Raw genomic sequence first — 20,399 nt, forward strand, 5'->3', positions numbered from 1 at the left:
GGTGTTTCCAGGGCCAGGGGCCTCAGGAGGGACGACGCTATCACCAGAGCAGGCCGCGGTGTTTCCAGGGCCTGGGGCCTCAGGAGGGACGACGCTATCACCAGAGCAGGCCGCGGTGTTTCCAGGGCCAGGGCCTCAGGAGGGACGACGCTATCACCAGAGCAGGCCGCGGTGTTTCCAGGGCCAGGGCCTCAGGAGGGACGACGCTATCACCAGAGCAGGCCGCGGTGTTTCCAGGGCCAGGGGCCTCAGGAGGGACGACGCTATCACCAGAGCAGGCCGCGGTGTTTCCAGGGCCAGGGGCCTCAGGAGGGACGACGCTATCACCAGAGCAGGCCGCGGTGTTTCCAGGGCCAGGGGCCTCAGGAGGGACGACGCTATCACCAGAGCAGGCCGCGGTGTTTCCAGGGCCTGGGGCCTCAGGAGGGACGACGCTATCACCAGAGCAGGCCGCGGTGTTTCCAGGGCCTGGGGCCTCAGGAGGGACGGCGCTATCACCAGAGCAGGCCGCGGTGTTTCCAGGGCCTGGGGCCTCAGGAGGGACGACGCTATCACCAGAGCAGGCCGCGGTGTTTCCAGGGCCAGGGGCCTCAGGAGGGACGACGCTATCACCAGAGCAGGCCGCGGTGTTTCCAGGGCCAGGGGCCTCAGGAGGGACGACGCTATCACCAGAGCAGGCCGCGGTGTTTCCAGGGCCAGGGGCCTCAGGAGGGACGGCGCTATCACCAGAGCAGGCCGCGGTGTTTCCAGGGCCAGGGGCCTCAGGAGGGACGACGCTATCACCAGAGCAGGCCGCGGTGTTTCCAGGGCCAGGGGCCTCAGGAGGGACGACGCTATCACCAGAGCAGGCCGCGGTGTTTCCAGGGCCTGGGGCCTCAGGAGGGACGACGCTATCACCAGAGCAGGCCGCGGTGTTTCCAGGGCCAGGGGCCTCAGGAGGGACGACGCTATCACCAGAGCAGGCCGCGGTGTTTCCAGGGCCTGGGGCCTCAGGAGGGACGACGCTATCACCAGAGCAGGCCGCGGTGTTTCCAGGGCCAGGGGCCTCAGGAGGGACGACGCTATCACCAGAGCAGGCCGCGGTGTTTCCAGGGCCTGGGGCCTCAGGAGGGACGACGCTATCACCAGAGCAGGCCGCGGTGTTTCCAGGGCCTGGGGCCTCAGGAGGGACGACGCTATCACCAGAGCAGGCCGCGGTGTTTCCAGGGCCAGGGGCCTCAGGAGGGACGACGCTATCACCAGAGCAGGCCGCGGTGTTTCCAGGGCCAGGGGCCTCAGGAGGGACGACGCTATCACCAGAGCAGGCCGCGGTGTTTCCAGGGCCAGGGGCCTCAGGAGGGACGACGCTATCACCAGAGCAGGCCGCGGTGTTTCCAGGGCCTGGGGCCTCAGGAGGGACGGCGCTATCACCAGAGCAGGCCGCGGTGTTTCCAGGGCCTGGGGCCTCAGGAGGGACGACGCTATCACCAGAGCAGGCCGCGGTGTTTCCAGGGCCAGGGGCCTCAGGAGGGACGACGCTATCACCAGAGCAGGCCGCGGTGTTTCCAGGGCCAGGGGCCTCAGGAGGGACGACGCTATCACCAGAGCAGGCCGCGGTGTTTCCAGGGCCAGGGGCCTCAGGAGGGACGGCGCTATCACCAGAGCAGGCCGCGGTGTTTCCAGGGCCAGGGGCCTCAGGAGGGACGACGCTATCACCAGAGCAGGCCGCGGTGTTTCCAGGGCCAGGGGCCTCAGGAGGGACGACGCTATCACCAGAGCAGGCCGCGGTGTTTCCAGGGCCTGGGGCCTCAGGAGGGACGACGCTATCACCAGAGCAGGCCGCGGTGTTTCCAGGGCCAGGGGCCTCAGGAGGGACGACGCTATCACCAGAGCAGGCCGCGGTGTTTCCAGGGCCAGGGGCCTCAGGAGGGACGACGCTATCACCAGAGCAGGCCGCGGTGTTTCCAGGGCCTGGGGCCTCAGGAGGGACGACGCTATCACCAGAGCAGGCCGCGGTGTTTCCAGGGCCAGGGGCCTCAGGAGGGACGACGCTATCACCAGAGCAGGCCGCGGTGTTTCCAGGGCCTGGGGCCTCAGGAGGGACGACGCTATCACCAGAGCAGGCCGCGGTGTTTCCAGGGCCTGGGGCCTCAGGAGGGACGACGCTATCACCAGAGCAGGCCGCGGTGTTTCCAGGGCCTGGGGCCTCAGGAGGGACGACGCTATCACCAGAGCAGGCCGCGGTGTTTCCAGGGCCAGGGGCCTCAGGAGGGACGACGCTATCACCAGAGCAGGCCGCGGTGTTTCCAGGGCCTGGGGCCTCAGGAGGGACGACGCTATCACCAGAGCAGGCCGCGGTGTTTCCAGGGCCTGGGGCCTCAGGAGGGACGACGCTATCACCAGAGCAGGCCGCGGTGTTTCCAGGGCCTGAGGCTGGGCTCACTCCGGAAGTCTTAGAGGGTTTTCCTAAAGAAATGAGAGCATTTGGGAACGCTCCCAGCAGCCATAAATCAAATGAGGCGTCATTAAAGAAAAGATTAGCAGGAAGTGTACTAACTCTGCCTTGCTGCAAAACGTCTGACCTTGGAATCATCGTTGTTCAGCTTTTGCAGATGCTTCTGACACACACACACACACACACACACACAGAGAATCACTTTAAAATCTGCTTTATGTGATACCACACAGGCTTGCTTCAGTCCAAATCCATACCTGACCCTCTTTTGTTTTATAAAGGAATATGGCTGTGGCACATCACTGACACAGATCTCTCACACACACACACACACACACACACACACACACACACACACACACACACACACACACACACACACACACACACACACACACACACACACACACATATGCAAGTAATCTAAAAGTCCACATTTGCACATTGGATGTCACAGGCCTTACTCAATGATATGCTTTACGTTTCGATATATAACTCATCTAAAAGTCTTACCTGGTCTATATTATCCATCATATATATATGCGTCTATATATGTTTGAAATAAGCGATAATGCATATGTTCGGACCATCCAGGCTCCAGAGATAGGTGTTAGGGGCTCTAACCAATGCAGGGGACCACATTAAGACTCTGTGCTGCGGTGAACCTCCAGGCCAGGCTCTGCCCTACAGGCTGCTGGTCAATGACTACTGCCCCCCCCCCCCCTCCCATTCCCCCAAACACCCCATTATAGAGTGTCGTGGAGTGGGGGTTGGACGATCTCTGTGCACCGTCGTTTTGTTACGAGTGTGTGTGTATGTTGTGTGAGTGTTGTTGATAACAGCTGGATGACCATTGGGTCAGTGTTGATGCAGTTAATTCACATGGTTGTGTGTTCAGTGCCTGGACGCTAGCCAGAAGAACGCTGCACCGCTGGGGCCTTCCAGTGGAGTCCTCCTCCTCCTGCTGCTCTGCTCGGTGTGGACGTCTTGCTGTCAGTCATTTCACTTTGTGTGTATCTGAATAGGGCTCTTAATGTGGTGTTACCAGTGCCCGTGTCCACCCACACACCTTCAGTCAGGTCATGAGTCACGTCAAAGTTACTTCGGAAAGACGAACTGTCCAGCTGAGGTTCTGCCATGGAAACACAAACTGTTCATGTCATCCTTCTTCTCTACCCTGTTTTCTCTTTATTTCAAACCGTTTTTTCACAAGATGTTTGATGAAACACTAGCGGGTGTAATAGCGGTTACAGTAAACCCAACCCTACCCTTATTTTGCAGGGTTGCCGTGGTAACGGTACAACCTATTGAGGTGCAGGAAAGCCCCCACATTATGTAGGGAGGGGATGTTAGACGGAAGAAGTTAATGGATTATGAAAGATTCAACTGACCCGACTGGAGAACAGCCCAGCGGTTGATACTCTGTAATGTGCATTGTTGAACATTATGATACTATGGTCCTACTTTATTTTACCGTACACTAATGAGACCTAATACGCTGTAATCTGTAACAAATTAGACAAAGCAATAATATGTATGTAATATGTAATAATAATATTTTTTATCACACAGTTAACAAACACAGTTATAGCCTAATAAGACCCTGTACGCCATACAATTATGCTGTAATTAGAAACCGCATATAATGCCGTGTTGGACTGTGAATACACTTATCATTTTTCTACTGCGTCAACAATTCTCACACAAGTTCTACCGATTTTTAGACCTGCCACTTTTATCTGCGTGACTGGTTAACCGGAATTGTTGTCTGTAGGCTAATAGGCTGATGGAGTTCCTCGTAACGCAGCGTGGGGAGACGGCTACATGCTGTGGTTGGCCAGCTGTCAGGCAGCAGAGGCTCCCAGTGCTGAGCAGTAATAAAGCTACACCGGGTCAATGGATTTGTGTAGATATGTATTGCTTTCTTTTATAATACATACTTTTGTTCAAACGGTCTGCTTCTTATTTTGTGACACCCTTACAAACGCACTAGAAAGCTGGAAGTCTGAAAGCGCTTTTCTCTCTGAGGACCCCGGACCCCCAGGTGGTCTCAGAAGGTGCTTTCATGCCCGTTTTTTGGCGCTTAGTGTTGCATTGTGCGAAATTCTTTCTTTTACGCATGTTCTGATAAGCCAGCCGTATTCAACACAAGCTACATTTTATTGTATCTGCTGCACAGCTGCTGCCTCTCTCTTCATTTGTAGTCTTTTGATTTACTCCAGTTCCTCCCATCTCCACCATTGGCTAATGGGGTACACTCCATTCTGCAGTTCTGTTGTCAAAGCTCTCCCCCTCAGCTTCCTCCCCCACAGCTTTGAATGATATATCTTTTATAGTTTATTACTAGTTCCAGGGTCTGAACCCTTCAGCACGTTTCAGTGCTGACCCTAACCCTAAACGTTCAAACACAACGTCACCATAATGGTAGCGTGACGTCTTCTGCTGCTGGTGTCGTTCCATAGGAGTGACACGTCGGACTCCATGAGAAACGAGGTGATGAACCACCAGCAAAGGAACCACAAGGTTCCTCCACGGAGGGGGATACCTCCCCTGGACGCCCTGGACGCCCTGCCAGGCCACTGGTGGATGCTTCTCTGTGTGTCATTCTGCAACCTTGTCATTTAGTACAAAGGTTGAGGTTCAGTCAATGAAAACCAAAGCGCCATCTTAAATCCCTTTGGCTGCTTCCCGTTAACCCGTGGTGGTCGTCAGCCTGGTAGGAAGGAGGGGGCGTAGGCCTCTACTTAAGGAGACAAAAGTACAGAAAGTCTATTCTCCTCTCAGCCAAGGCCAGTGTCAACCCGGTGCGTTGTTCCGTAGCCCTAAAGCATGTAATGGGATTTCCGGACAGGAATTCCCATTCACGGATCTTAGCCTTGCTGGCTCACTGTGGGCTAACACTCTTTAAAGGGAGAAGTCCAACTGGGTGATTTCCTGGACACACATAAAGGCACGGGCCTGGACCTGAGGCCCGTAGAGAGCCCTTCCATCAGGGCTCTGGAGGCGGACTGAAGGTCTATGAACACAGTAGTGCGGACCATGTAGTAGAGGCATTCTCACTTTGGGGTGAACAACACTAGTTTAATGACGGCTAAAGCACTCCAAGAATGTGATGGTTACTTCTCTCCACAAACTTTGCTTCATATAATAATGCCGAACAAGACATTTACATGATTAAATCTTAAATATTTGAAGGGTTGAATTTGACAAATGCAAGAGAAGAGTGTCCAAGTGCCCGTCTGCCAAACCAGGCCTGAGTGGAGGACGTTAACCAGTGGATGTTAACCAGTTAACCAGTGGAAGAGGACGTTAACCAGTGGAAGTTAACCAGTTAACCAGTGGAAGAGGACGTTAACCAGTGGAAGTTAACCAGTTAACCAGTGGAAGAGGACGTTAACCAGTGGAAGAGGACGTTAACCAGTGGAAGTTAACCAGTTAACCAGTGAAGAGGACGTTAACCAGTGGAAGTTAACCAGTTAACCAGTGGAAGAGGACGTTAACCAGTGGAAGTTAACCAGTTAACCAGTGGAAGAGGACGTTAACCAGTGGAAGAGGACGTTAACCAGTGGAAGTTAACCAGTTAACCAGTGAAGAGGACGTTAACCAGTGGAAGTTAACCAGTTAACCAGTGGAAGAGGACGTTAACCAGTGAAGAGGACGTTAACCGGTGGAAGTTAACCAGTTAACCAGTGGAAGAGGACGTTAACCAGTGGAAGTTAACCAGTTAACCAGTGGAAGAGGACGTTAACCGGTGGAAGAGGACGTTAACCAGTGAAGAGGACGTTAACCAGTGAAGAGGACGTTAACCAGTGGAAGTTAACCAGTTAACCAGTGGAAGTTAACCAGTTAACCAGTGAAGAGGACGTTAACCAGTCCGACACCTGATCTGAGTGGAGGACGTTAACCCGTCTGTGTTTTGGCCCGTTGAAAGCTTTCTGTGAGGGGGGGAACATGCTCATACTGGTTGTGGAGGAAGTTAGGTACACTTGATTTTGTTCTTTGATTTTGGCAGAGGTTAGAAAAGGGGAATAACAAGGCTATGACCTAATGAGGGAAAGTCAATCGATATTGCATCTTGAAGGCGGTCTCTCTCTGGATCACCCCGTCGTTGTCCCGGCTCTCCCTGCTCATATCCCCCCTGGGGGCCTGCACCCCCCCCCCTCACAAAGGACCAGCTAGGGCTCGTGCTGTGTCCCGACACTGTGTGCGTGTGTGCGTGCGTGTGTGTGTGTGTGTGTGTGTGCGTGCGTGGTCTCCATGGGACTAGAGCTCCCTCCTGTCACTCAGTGAGTTTCCCCCTGCATGCAGAGCGGGCGTGGCCAGGGGGGCGTGGCCAGGGGGCGTGGCCAGTGGGGCGTGACCAGCGGGGCGTGGCCAGCGGGGCGTGACCAGTGGGGCGTGGCCAGGGGGGCGTGGCCAGCGGGGCGTGGCCAGGGGGGCGTGACGCTGCTGCCTTCCTGCTGGTTCTGAGTTTGTTTTTTTAGTGGTTTGTTATTCAGGAATATAATGTATCATATCAAATAACACACACCAATCAAGTCATAAACCAACAAATGTTTATATTCATGTAGTCTTTTTACACAGATAGATGGATGTATACATAGTATACAAATACAGCTAACAAGAAACAATAAAATATATATCACCAACATTGCTAACACCTGTACATTTACACCTTTCAGGTGCAAATGGGCCAACGGTTCGGCCGGTGGGCTTTGGAGGACCAGCGTTTGTGTTCCTGATTCCCATGTTGGTATTGCTGTCCTACAGAGGAAGCCTTTGGTCATTTCCCTGTCCTCATGCAGGCCATGACCGCATGTAAAGACGGCAGGGCTGCAAAACGTTGCCTGGTTCATCTCAGGTCACATGATACTGGCAAGCTCACTTGGGGAATACCAAATGCTGGACCCTACTTTTCTTTGACTAAACATTTATTTTAAATGACCTGAATCCCATAAAACAACGCAGCAGAAACACCTAATTGTAGGTGGGGCTGGGCGAGCATACAAAGGAGTACCACTTTTAGTGAGTCTCTGGAAAGCTGAGTTGTGTGTCTACTTAGCTCTCAATACACATCTGCATGTGTGTCTCTCAAAATAGAAGATGATATTGTAGGTCATACATAAATTGTAAAGAATAATTCGATTTTGGTCTAAATTACTGAACGATTTCAACAGTTTAGGATATTGGAGGAGGAGGTGTAGGAGGAGGTGTAGAAGGAGGATGTGGAGGGAGGAGGAGGAGTAGGAGGTGGAGGTGGAGAAGGAGGAGGACGTGTAGGAGGAGGAGGAGGTGGAAAGAGGAGAAGGTGGAGGACGTGATGCAGAAAGTATGCAGTGTTAGTCACATTGATTTGTTACAACACATCAAAGATCTCGGCTGAGGATCCAACTCCGTAATGCTGACTCTTTTAGCCGTGATATTAATACTGCATTTATTTGGACGTATCCACAATATCAACAAGAGTGGAAAGCAGAAAGAAGTTGGAACACATAATACAGAAAAGTACGAAGCAGCTACACTTGCGACGCCTCTAGTGCTCCCGTTTTTGGTCACATGATAGAAACATCATCCTCACCCCATCAACACCTCAGCAACACACCCACTCGCTCACTGGGAATTCTCCGGCTTTCCTATTCTCCAGGCTTGACCCCAGGGGCTTGGCTAGTGAAACTCTGGGTAAACTCTGGGTAAACTCTCGGTCAATACTGGGTAAACTTGGGTAATGTCGGGCAAACTCTGGGTAAACTCTGGCTTAACTCTGAGTAAACTCTGGCTAAACTCTGGCTAAACTCTGGGTAAAATACAGAGGGGTGGGTTTGTACATTTGCATTCAAACATACAGCCCCTCCGGGTGTTATCCGGAGAATGTCCAGCTAACAGTGCATATGTTCAAGGGCTACAAACGACCTAAAAGCTTTACCCTCTCTCGGACGTGGACATCCACTGCTGCGAGTAGGATAAAATAGTGTAGTTTGCGGATGAGATACATCCATGCTTAGAAAACGTTCGTTTCCAGGTAGTATTCCCTGTCCAATAACTAAAGTGGGCTCTCGCTCTTTCAGAGAAAGTTGGTATCCAAAATGAATTCATGTCATATTATGAAAGGCAACCGATATTCACAAATATTGTCTTTCAGCGCCAGCTCCTATTGAGATGAATGATCAATACATGGAACAAATAGTGATAATTATAGGTCTGTGATGTTAGTTTACCACTATGATCAATACATCTAACAGATAGAATAATTATAGGTCTATGATGGTAGTTTACCACTATGATCAATACATCTAACAGATAGTGATAATTATAGGTATATGATGGTAGTTTCCCACTATGGATGCAGTGAGAACACTGTGTGTTGAGAACCTAAATAGGCTGTTGCCTCTGCCTTGTAAAATGACCTTTACTTGTAAGCTATGACCTACAGTCCTTTATTGACAGGCTTAACTAAACACAATTCAGAAATCTATCACATAACCTCACCTTACGCAACACAGGCCACCTTATACAGTACAGGCCACCTTACACAACACAGGCCACCTTACACAACACAGGCCACCTTACACAACACAGGCCACCTTACACAACACAGGCCACCTTACACAACACAGGCCAGTACAGGACACCTTATACAGTACAGGACACCTTATACAGTACAGGACACCTTACACAACACAGGCCACCTTATACAGTACAGGACACCTTATACAGTACAGGACACCTTACACAGTACAGGACACCTTACACAACACAGGCCAGTACAGGCCACCTTATACAGTACAGGCCAGTACAGGCCACTACAGGACCAATATTACATTTTCCTGAACTGGCCTTTCTCTAGCCTGGCTATTGCCAGACCAAGTCCAATCGTAGATCTCACGTTGGTCTGGTAAGGGTGCTGTCATTTTCTCCTGCACAAGAGGCGGGCGTAGTTCAAATGGCTGCAAGCAATTGGCCACCAGCGGGGCTAGCTGGTAGATTAAACTAGGGTTAGAGGCATTGTAGACTCTCTGGGTCTAGGTAGACTCTCTGAAAGGCATCGCCAGAGGCTGTCAAACAATAGACAAGATGAGGGCACGACTTCTAGTCTGTTCATGTCCATTCAGAGGAAACAGGAGCATCTCTGGCGTTGTTCTCCATTAAGCCTGGTGGAGCTAACACACCCAGAGTGTGTTTGACGGCAGTCTTGTCCCTGAATAAAATGATGTCTTCATTGAGGAGGGATCAGTATTAACAATCGTTTTGAATCGTCCTTTCTCTGCCAAGGTAATACGTCCCATCGTCTTTATCTGTCTCTACTTAACACGGCCTCAAATTACAGAGGTCCAGTTCCTGAGGCTTCTTCCTCCCAGTGCAATGGTCCCTGGGTAACGTCAGCGCGTTGTGGCTCACACACCTCAGCGGACGCCGTTTGTAGCCGCGCCCGCAGGACTTGGAGCACTGGGCCCAGGGCCCCGCGTCCCACAGGGGGCAGGGGGCCCCGCACACCCTCATGGCCGCCGGCCGCCCGCTCATGTCACAGTCGGCCGCGGGGCGTCCCTCCGCCCCCCAGCACCCCACCGGCCTCTTCTGGAGGCCGTGGCCGCAGGTCACCGTGCAGCGGGCCCACGCGCCCGCCGCCCAGCGGCCGGGGCGGCCGGGGCCCGGCGCCTCCGCCTCCACCGTGTTGCTGTCAGCCAGCACGCTGTTCTGCCCCCGCTCCTCCTGGCGCCCCCGCTCCTCCTGGCGCCCCCGCTCCTCCTGGCGCCCCCGCTCCTCCTGGTGCCCCCGCTCCTCCTGGTGCCCCCGCTCCTCCTGCCGCCCACGCTCCTCCTTTTTCAGGGGCTCCTCCTCGTTACGGGGCTCCTCCTGGCGCGGTGGCTTCTCCTCCTTCAGGGGCTTCTCCTCCTCCTTCAGGGGCTTCTCCTCCTTCAGGGGCTTCTCCTCCTCCTTCAGGGGCTTCTCCTCCTTCAGGGGCTTCTCCTCCTCCTTCAGGGGCTTCTCCTCCTCCTTCAGGGGCTTCTCCTCCTTCAGGGGCTTCTCCTCCTCCTTCAGGGGCTTCTCCTCCTTCAGGGGCTTCTCCTCCTTCAGGGGCTTCTCCTCCTCCTTCAGGGGCTTCTCCTCCTTCAGGGGCTTCTCCTCCTTGTTCAGGGGCTTCTCCTCCTTCAGGGGCTTCTCCTCCTCCTTCAGGGGCTCCTCCTCCTTCAGGGGCTTCTCCTCCTTGTTCAGGGGCTTCTCCTCCTTCAGGGGCTTCTCCTCCTTGTTCAGGGGCTCCTCCTCCTTCAGGGGCTTCTCCTCCTTGTTCAGGGGCTTCTCCTCCTTCAGGGGCTTCTCCTCCTTCAGGGGCTCCTCCTCCTTGCGGACGTAGAAGGAATAGCGCACCCTGGGCGGCGTCATCCTCCCCACCGACAGCACCTCCACGGTCAGCGGCTCCTGGAGGGGTCTGGTGGCCAGCAGGGTCTCCACGGCCGTGGAGGTGCCGCTGTAGCGCAGCAGGCTGCCCCTCACCAGCAGGTCGCGCTCCGCCGCCGACACCACGTAGTCCCCGTTCAGGAGGTAGCGGCCGTGCTGGTTCTTCACCGCCAGGTAGTTCTCGTCGCCCACCAGGCCCCGGTACCCCCGCTGGCGGATGTCCACGTTGGAGGCCCCGACCGGCAGGGTCAGCACCAGGTTGTAGCCGTGTCTGAAGTGGATCGGTGGAGTGAGTGTGTTATGGTGTAATGTACCGCAGCATGAACAACAAATGGGTTATTCTAGCATAATGCAAATGTTCAGGTCGGAAGTCAATCATTGTAATTATTCCTGTACTTACATGGGTTTCATGAAATGTCCCGACACCTTTTTGCAGGCCCTGTTGTCTCCACCACACACACCACACTTGTCAAACTTGCTGTTGGAGTTGAGCCTGTGGTCGCAGCCAGCCTTGATGCACCTCCCCTGCACGCACACAGCAGAGGTGTCCGGGGAGCAGGGGGTCCCATCCACCACCTGAACAGGGACATGCACCAGGACACCCGCTTTACAAGTCATGTCTGTTTACACTGAAGGTGGTGAAAGAGGCAGCACCGATGGCCATGGCTTGTGTATAGTAGAACTGGGATCAGCAGGCCTTGGCTTGAGTTACCATCACATGCGTGTTTATTTGCCTTTTGCATAAATACTTGCTCCCAGGCCCAAGCTGTGAAGTGATGCTGTCCTCACACGCTTCCCCTCGCTCTCTCTCTCCCTCTCAGACAACAAGGAGGGCTCCTGGTGCTGCCAGCCAGCGCTCTACACCCTGCCTCACTGTTGATGCAACATGGACTGGAAACACCTAACGATGTGACTGCAGTTCCTCATTGTTAAATAAGGTGCTGCTGATGCTGCTCATCTCTTTTACAAACTAGCTAATCCATGTTGGGCTTATTGCAAAGTATAACATTGAATCCCTGTGTGCTTTGCCCACTTGTTGAAAACACTTTGATCTGGACGATACTTACCTTCGGAGCAAGCACGTAGAAGTATCCTGTTCCGTTGGCGCGGCAGATGAGTTTACATTTGTCCTTGGGAGAGATCCCGGAGTACTTGGGGACCCAGCTCACGGAGGAGCTGAGGCGGTTGGTGTTCAGGTTGAAGCCATTGAACGCCTCGCACTGCTCCTCGCGGTAACTCTTACCTGCACAACATGAATAGCACTTAGAACAAGAGGTTATAAACCATATGTTCTTCTATTAACATCTCCATTGCCTTGATGATGCCTCATGCTTCATATCATTATGTTATGTTATTATTTACCTGTTTCAGGACAAGTGCTGAAGTTGCAGGAGCGGTATTTAATGCGGAGGCCGTAGCAATATTTGCCGCCATTGTCTGGCACAGGATTGTTGCATTCCCTCTTGGCCAGTTGGACCCCCCCACCGCAGGTCCGAGAGCAGGCCCCAAACGTACCCCACTTTCCCCACTTGCCATCCACCTGGGGAAGACAGTCAGGCAGGGGTTTAAGACTGTGGATTAAGCAAAAAGACGTGAATGTGAATTCTATTTACTACTGCATTACAATAAATGACTACTCGATAATATCTTCATGATGACCATCTGTAGTCAGCTGTGGCATGATCAGTTGTGGACAATTCAAGATGGTCGTGGACAGTGGACACAGCGAAAGGGGTCTGAGCACGACTTCCCTTAGTGCACGGTGCCAGCTGGCACCATGTATTGCTGGTGTATTTGTGCTTCATGAGGATTCTCCCATACACTGACCTTGATGTGCACAGTGTTGTTTTTGTCCACACAGCCCCCTCTGTAGCAGACTCTGCTGGTTCCGCAGCTGGTGCCGTCTGCCCATGGGAAGTGTCTGGTCTGGCAGACCAGCTGCCCACGGGCCTTCCCCGTGCACCACAGCTTGGTGCAGGAATGCATGTAGGGGCAGGGCCTTGAGCCGCTGCCGAAGGCCAGCTCACACTGGCGGTGGAGGCTGTAGCTGGAGCCAGGGAGGGTCTCTGGGAGAGTCAGCTGGTTCTGGGGCCGGTCCAGCAAACATTCTCCTAACAGAGACAGAACCAGCAGGTCCATGAAACCGCATTATGTGAAGAGGCCACTATGTGGTGGCGGTCACTTTAAATTGAAAGGCCGTGCGACCATGACAACCTGAATACAGGTTGTCATGGTCAATGGGACTTGCTGACATTTATGATTTAGGAATGGGAAAAATGACTAGTATTACTACTATTGCTATAAGATGAGGAACATGAGGTTCCTAGGGGTCTCCCAATCAAATAAAGAACACTGAGACGTAGTTTGATGAAGATAAAGTAGCCTGGGGACACGGGTGTTGGAGACTTGATCTGATGTGATTCAGGCAGAAATCATGTTTTTGGCCAGTTAATGTGCCAAACATTTATTGATGTTACATTAACTACCATGTCACGGAGCAGAGCATGTGAGACGGACCATGGACGAGATGCTGAACACAAGGAATGGGTTCGCCCCGCCCCTTTCAACGCAAGGAATAGGAAAAAGCGATGGATGATACGTGCTCCAAGCGTGGCTGCATCACACGCTTCAGCCGGTTGGACAGGAGGGTCTGTTGTCTCAGCACATCCTCACAGACACACTGGCTAACGCAAGGAGGAGCGGAGGCCATTTAAGCATTCCCCACAGGCTTACGCACGTCTGGACGATATCCTCATTGATATGAAGACGCCAGCCAAGCGCCTACAGCAACAAGTGCAAGTTGGAACGGCGCTCACTACATGCTGCAGAGCGGCCTCTCGGTGTCCATGCAGCCCGGCACAACCCTCCAGCTACGCTGACGGACAACCGGCGGACCCTGATGGAGAAGACGGTCCAGGCTTTAGCTCCCTTTGAAGACGTGACCAGGGCAGTGAGCGCTGATGTGATCCCTGCCATAACGGCCCTTAAACGAGCACAGCACCGACCAGGGAATCAAGAGAATGAAGAGCACTCTCCTAGAGGCAGCAGCTGCCCGCCGTAGCCAGGTGGACACTGACTCTACTGCACTGCAGGAATCCAGATACCAGCACAGGCCATCCAGTTAGTGGGCCTTTTGAATGCTATGATTAATTATTTTGTGTTAAAGAAAAGAAAGTAGGTTTAGATGTGTTGATGGTTTGGTAACGGTCTATCAGTGAGCAGCTGCCAGGCTGGCTGGTCTCATTGACGTCCTGCTCCACACGGTGACTCCTGCTCATTCATTGGTTGTGTGAATGTAAACCCTGCCTGTTGTGATTTATGTTGCTCTGTGTATGCTAATGCCCTCAAAGCGCTCCAAGTCCACAATAGGCGCTCTGTAGGAAGCCATCTAAAGCGGGGAGAGGGAGGACAGGGGTCCATGTCTCCGTGGCTCCAGCGGGGCTAACTGACCGAGGACCATCTCTTCGTGCCTCTTCATATACGACGCCATTGTTTCTGCCTTTCAGTTTTCAGTAATCAGCGCTAGACTTGGACCGTGGATTGTCCCATTCTTAACCCGCCTAAGATCAATTTATTACTGAGCGTTGACATAGAGTAAACATGCACAGCTCGTAAATGAGACTCGTTTTTTTCTTTTGTAACCATTACGGAACCCATCAAAGTTGAATCATAGGTGACTAAGGGTTTATCTCGGTTTGAACATTGTTGGAAATATTTTGTACAAAACTCAACTAAATATATGACCTAGGTCATGTAGTTTCTAGATAATTGAATGCAGAAATGTCACATATCTTACCTTTAAAGGAAAGCTGCTGAAATGCTCAGTACCTTCCTTAAACTAGAACCAGTTTCAGGGAAAGGCTGAGACCCAGCCCAGCTGGCCCTGCTGACAACAGAGCGCTCTGCTCCTGGTTTCCATATACTGTCTAGATCTGGTCTATGAATGCGGAGCAGGGAAGAACAGCTTGTTTTGCTGGCTGGTTCCCGAGGCTGGCAGTAACAATGCTTGTGATTTCATTGGGAATGCCGTAGGGAATGCTCCACTAGGCTACTCCTGTGGTTTCATTGGGAATGCCGTAGGGAATGCTCCACTAGGCTACTCCTGTGGTTTCATTGGGAATGCCGTAGGGAATGCTCCACTAGGCTACTCCTGTGGTTTCATTGGGAATGCCGTAGGGAATGCTCCACTAGGCTGCTCCTGTGGTTTCATTGGGAATGCCGTAGGGAATGCTCCACTAGGCTACTCCTGTGGTTTCATTGGGAATGCCGTAGGGAATGCTCCACTAGGCTACTCCTGTGGTTTCATTGGGAATGCCGTAGGGAATGCTCCACTAGGCTACTCCTGTGGTTTCATTGGGAATGCCGTAGGGAATGCTCCACTAGGCTACTCCTGTGGTTTCATTGGGAATGCCGTAGGGAATGCTCCACTAGGCTACTCCTGTGGTTTCATTGGGAATGCCGTAGGGAATGCTCCACTAGGCTGCTCTGCACCGTGACTCCAACTCACGGTGCAGGCCAGCGTGTTCAGCGCTGGGCACCCCAGGGTTGAGACGTGGGTGGTTCCCGTCCTCCCTGCTTAGTGGACGGCGTCGGTGCTCACCGTGACCCCTGTCCAGGAACTCTGTGATGATGGCAGCGCTGCACACAGACCAGGGCCGGCTCCTGTCGATCTGAATCAGAGTCGGAGACATCATTTGGTTGGCCATCAGCTTCCCAAATACCACCTCGCAGGCCTTCACGTTGTCATGGGGCATGTTGAAGACGTGACCTGAGAGAGGGAGAGATCAGTAAAAATGAATTACAATTTGATTGAAATTGTCAACATGTATATTCTGAATCACAGTCTAATCTGATCTGGCTGATTTGACCTTGGGAACATTACATGTGGCATCAGCTTGAAAGGGAAAAAGTGATTCAAACCTTGTTCTGCCGTACTCATCTAATACAAAACAAAGGAGGGAAGTAACACTCACAATGGGCGTCTTTACAATCTGATGTTGACTTTGGAAGGGGAATTCTACAATGACTACATATGAGTAGGCCCTGTAAACCAATGCCTCTGTTGGGACCTTGAGACATCTGGCAATACTCACACATCTGGTTTCAGGCAGGCATACATACCCCCCATCACACCCAACCAGCGTTGATTCAAATACACTTGATAGAAACGCTAGTTAGTCACTAGTCATTATTATATCTCAACAAATGAACCTCACCAGTCTCTCAAATCAGTTAATTACCTCTTATAATATCCATCACTCAAGCCCCATCAACGCACACAAAACATTTGTTTTCTGGTCAAGACCACTGAGAGAGATGTTTAACCAATCGTAAAGGGGTGTGACCACTGAGAGAGGGGTGTGACCAATGAGAGAGGGGTGTGGCCACTGAGAGAGGGGTGTGGCCAATGAGAGAGGGGTGTGGCCAATGAGAGAGGGGTGTGGCCAATGAGAGGGGTGTGGCCAATGAGAGGGGTGTTACCGATGAGAGAGGGGTGTGACCAATGAGAGAGGGGTGTGGCCACAGAGAGGGGTGTGGCCAATGAGAGAGGGGTGTGACCAATGAGAGGGGTGTGACCAATGAGAGGGGTGTGTGGCCAATGAGAGAGGGGTGTGTGGCCAATGAGAGAGGGGTGTGGCCAATGAGAGAGGGGTGTGACCAATGAGAGAGGGGTGTGACCAATGAGAGGGGGGTGTGACCAATGAGAGGGGTGTTACCAATGAGAGGAGTGTTACCAATGAGAGAGGGGTGTGACCAATGAGAGAGGGGTGTGACCACTGAGAGAGGGGTGTGACCAATGAGAGAGGGGTGTGGCCAGTGAGAGAGGGGTGTGACCACTGAGAGAGGGGTGTGGCCAGTGAGAGAGGGGTGTGACCAATGAGAGAGGGGTGTGACCAATGAGAGAGGGGTGTGGCCAATGAGAGAGGGGTGTGACCAATGAGAGGGGTGTTACCAATGAGAGAGGGGTGTGACCAATGAGAGAGGGGTGTGACCAATGAGAGAGGGGTGTGACCACTGAGAGAGGGGTGTGACCAATGAGAGAGGGGTGTGACCACTGAGAGAGGGGTGTGGCCACTGAGAGAGGGGTGTGGCCACTGAGAGAGGGGTGTGGCCACTGAGAGAGGGGTGTGGCCAATGAGAGAGGGGTGTGACCAATGAGAGGGGGGGTATCACTCACCTAGCTCGTGAGCCGTGGTGAAGGCCGAGGGTAGCCCGTCGTCCTCAATAACAGAGCAGCTCCTCTTGGGGTCGCAGATCGTCCCCACGTCGGCCATTCCCAGCGTGTCGCAGGTTTTGGCCCCACACAGGTCCTGGATCACAGGAGAGCACATCGGATCTGTCTGTGAACTAGGTGGTATAAATGTCGTCGTTAATACTACCTAATAATTGAAATGAGCGTAATATCTTAACAGCAATCAATATCTACAACGCTGTGAGGCAGCTGCAGGCCTGTAGTAGGCCATAAGGTCATAAGCCTGTACCTACATAGCTACCTGCTACCTGATAGACTCAGCACTCAACACACTGCACCAAGCAGACCAAATGGTGAAGCTGGCGAGCTACGGGTTGGGTCACGGGTTGGGTGGATTTTGAGGAAGGTCTGATGGGAGGGATGTTCTGGGTAATGTAGGAGAACAGCAGACTGGAGCAGATTAAAGCCTGACTAGACAGCAGTCAAAAAGTGATCAACTCTATTTATACATACAGGTAAATAGGAGCTGGGGAGTGTTGTACAACACCACTAGACGTTGTATAGAGATGTCAAGGGGTTTGAGGCTGTATTATTAGTGCTTTTACTACGTACCCCATGATTGTGATCCGTGATTGATTTTTTTGTGTTGTTGTTTTGTGTGATAAATGAAGAGGCGTGGTCTCCACACATTACCCTGATGTGACATTATTATCATCTTTAATAATAATGACATTATTATTAAAGATGCTTAAAGAGCATTTTGCCACAACGCTCCGTGTTCAAATCCTATCGATACTCTGCTATATTAATACTAATTACTACTATATACTCTGACTTCTACACATCACATGAGTGTATCAGGAAAAAATGATCACGATCCTCTTTCCGTTCTGTTCTTCCTTCCTGATGAACCGGAGCGGATATGACCTCATAGCCGTCCCCATCCTATCACTGCATGTGTCTGTTTGAACCGAACAGGGAACGTCGCGACCCAGGCCCAACTAAGCTGTACTTCAGCATTCACTGGATCCATGACCATGGAACTGTGAGCACCATGGATAGCGTGGGCTATCAGGGATGCTGGCATTAGCCTCTCTATCGCTCACAGATTTAAAGGTGAAGAATGTTTTTTATACTTTATCGAATGTAATACTAATTTCGTCACTGCAGAAGATCAGATCAGAAACCCTCATGCTCTGTTCTTCTCAACCTCATTCTCTAATGGCTTGCTCTATCACCCTTCTCGTTGTCATGCTATTTCCTTCTCAATGTTATGCTCTAGCCTTCTCAACCTCATGCTCTCTAGCCTTCTCAACCTCATCACCATCCCTTCTATTGTCATTCTCATCTTTTCAATCTCATGCTCAAATCGAATGCTCTACCTTTCTCAAGAATTCTGCTCTATTGTTCTCCACCTCCTTCTCTGATGTCATGCTCTCTCCATCTCGATGTCAGGCTGTACTTCATGCTCGACAGACATTGCAATTTAAGTGACACAATGTCTTCTTACCTGCTTGGTGAAAAGTATGGCTGTGTCCCAGTAGGCGGGATGCTTGTCGTTGTGTTTATTCAACTTCTTCTGCCAGGAGCAGAAATTACGCAGCGTAAGAGCTGCGTGGCTGGACACTTTAGGCCCCTTGTCTTCTTCGTGTATCGCCATAAAGCCCACCACCACTATATTTATGGAGTTCAGAATACTGGGATGTTTGTAAAGCCTGGCGGCCACCGACATCAAGGTCAGAAGGTAATGCTTGAGGTCGTCACCGTGGAATTTGACCATTGAGTTGTCCGCGACCACCAGCACCTCCACAAACCTCGGAATGGATGCGAAGCGTTTCGACCTCCCCAACGATCTCATGACGGTTTTAGTCGCACCATCCATCTCGAATTCCTTCATAAACTCGTACTTTCGCAGAGTATCCGAGGAAAGGTTGAACTTGGCATTAGTGTGCGCCACTCCGCACCTGCTGGCCAAGGGACCGTCGTCGCTTCCATCACTAAAGTGAGCGCGCGTCCGGCGTCGGATGACATGCGTCCTGTCAAAAGTCCTGCCAGCCTCCGGGCTTTCTTCGCCCCCAAACAGGCTGATAAAATACTCCGTTCCGTTATACGCGAAAATCCCTTGAAGCCCCTTGCAGAGGCTGAGAGCCGCGAAGGAGTGCGGGTCCGCGTTCACGTCCCCGGAGTAGAAGCACTGCCTCGACGCTCCACCTGCAGAGGCGCGGAGCTCTCCACTTAACGGGCCAAGGAAATTAGAATCGGGGGAAAGATGTAGGTAAAATACTTTTCTGAAAGCGTTTAGTTGAAACACAACATGCTTTCCACCCATGTTATCCGTGCGCCCCCGGAGTTGCCTCGTTGCATGTCGGTCATCTAGCTCAACCGGTGTGCAAAAATCGACTTCCATGCAAAGGTTCAGTTTGGTATATATTAAAATATCCATCAGAATGATCCACGACCTACGAAGTGGAACCATCTTCGCTCCAAGTTTGCCAGACAGACCGCGGCCGCGCGGCGCTCAAAGGACCTGCTGATCGCGCTCTGCCTCCCGCATCTTCTGCGTCCTCCTGACCCGGGGCGCGTCCTGGTGGCACCTCCGGCTCCTCTGCTCTTCAAACGCCCTTTAATGAGATTAGAAACCAGGAAACTATGGGAGAAGAATTGTTATCCGAAATAAGGCGGTGCGCTCATAGCGAGCTCATTGGCCATGTCTCTGTGTTTCTACTGGAGCCCACAGCAGCACTTACATCCACATAGTAGTGTTGCGGTGCAGCATGTGTTTGTATTGTATTGCCTCTTCAGCCCCCCCCCCCCCCCCCCTCAAGTCTTGAGGAAGACTTGAGATCCAAAGTGCGGCTCCTCACAGATAGACGAACAATGATCCAAAGAGCTTTTTTCATGATTCATCATTTATACTAAATATTTACCGACATGCTCTTCTAACACCTAACATTGATTGGAACACAACGTCGCAGTGAAGATCAACGCAAGCTCCCAAAGACCCCCAAGTTGTGCGTCTCCCACCAGACCCGGTGATAGTCATAGAGTTTGATTTGATACTCCTAGAGTTTGGTTTGATACTCGTAGTTTGGTTGCATATTTGTAGAGTTTGGTTTGATACTCAGTTTGGTTTGATATTTGTAGAGCCTCCGCTCATCACACGTGTGCCTGCAGTCCAATGGCTCCCCCTGCAGGAGACTCTGTTCATTACAGAGTGGAGGCATATTATTTAAGAATAGGAAGCATAGGAATAGGAAATATTTAATTTGTTATCCTTTTTTACTCATCGACGTATTTTTGGATGTATGTGGATTCATGTCGTATATTTATTATGTCTTTGGTCGTTTATTTTATTCCGCCGCTGTGGGGGAAGCAGAC

At 51.9% G+C, this 20,399-nt stretch overlaps 1 protein-coding gene across 1 annotated transcript; it reads right to left on the reverse strand.

Annotated features, from left to right (window-relative positions):
* Positions 1-9,388: 9,388 nt before the first annotated feature.
* Positions 9,389-19,643, reverse strand: LOC311341648 (A disintegrin and metalloproteinase with thrombospondin motifs 15-like). The gene is made up of 8 exons (XM_084466451.1): positions 18,532-19,643; positions 17,007-17,139; positions 15,429-15,596; positions 12,656-12,939; positions 12,191-12,368; positions 11,896-12,071; positions 11,229-11,404; positions 9,389-11,099 (listed from the first exon to the last, which is right to left on the reverse strand). Exons 1-8 carry the CDS (start codon positions 19,495-19,497, stop codon positions 9,737-9,739), a joined length of 3,444 nt encoding a protein of 1,147 aa, XP_084322577.1. The 5' UTR covers positions 19,498-19,643; the 3' UTR covers positions 9,389-9,736.
* Positions 19,644-20,399: the final 756 nt, after the last annotated feature.

This window comes from Micromesistius poutassou, assembly GCF_964030765.1.
Source record: "Micromesistius poutassou genome assembly, chromosome: 4".
Taxonomy (NCBI): domain Eukaryota; kingdom Metazoa; phylum Chordata; class Actinopteri; order Gadiformes; family Gadidae; genus Micromesistius; species Micromesistius poutassou.

Excerpts from the sequence above, each read along its gene's own strand:
- LOC311341648 (XM_084466451.1), bottom strand. The coding sequence starts at position 19,497 with ATGGTTCCACTTCGTAGGTCGTGGATCATTCTGATGGATATTTTAATA. Across the intron at positions 15,597-17,006 it reads CACCACGGCTCACGAGCTAG|GTCACGTCTTCAACATGCCC; the intron begins GTGAGTGATACC and ends TCCCTCTCTCAG. Across the intron at positions 11,100-11,228 it reads GGACATTTCATGAAACCCAT|ACACGGCTACAACCTGGTGC; the intron begins GTAAGTACAGGA and ends GATCCACTTCAG.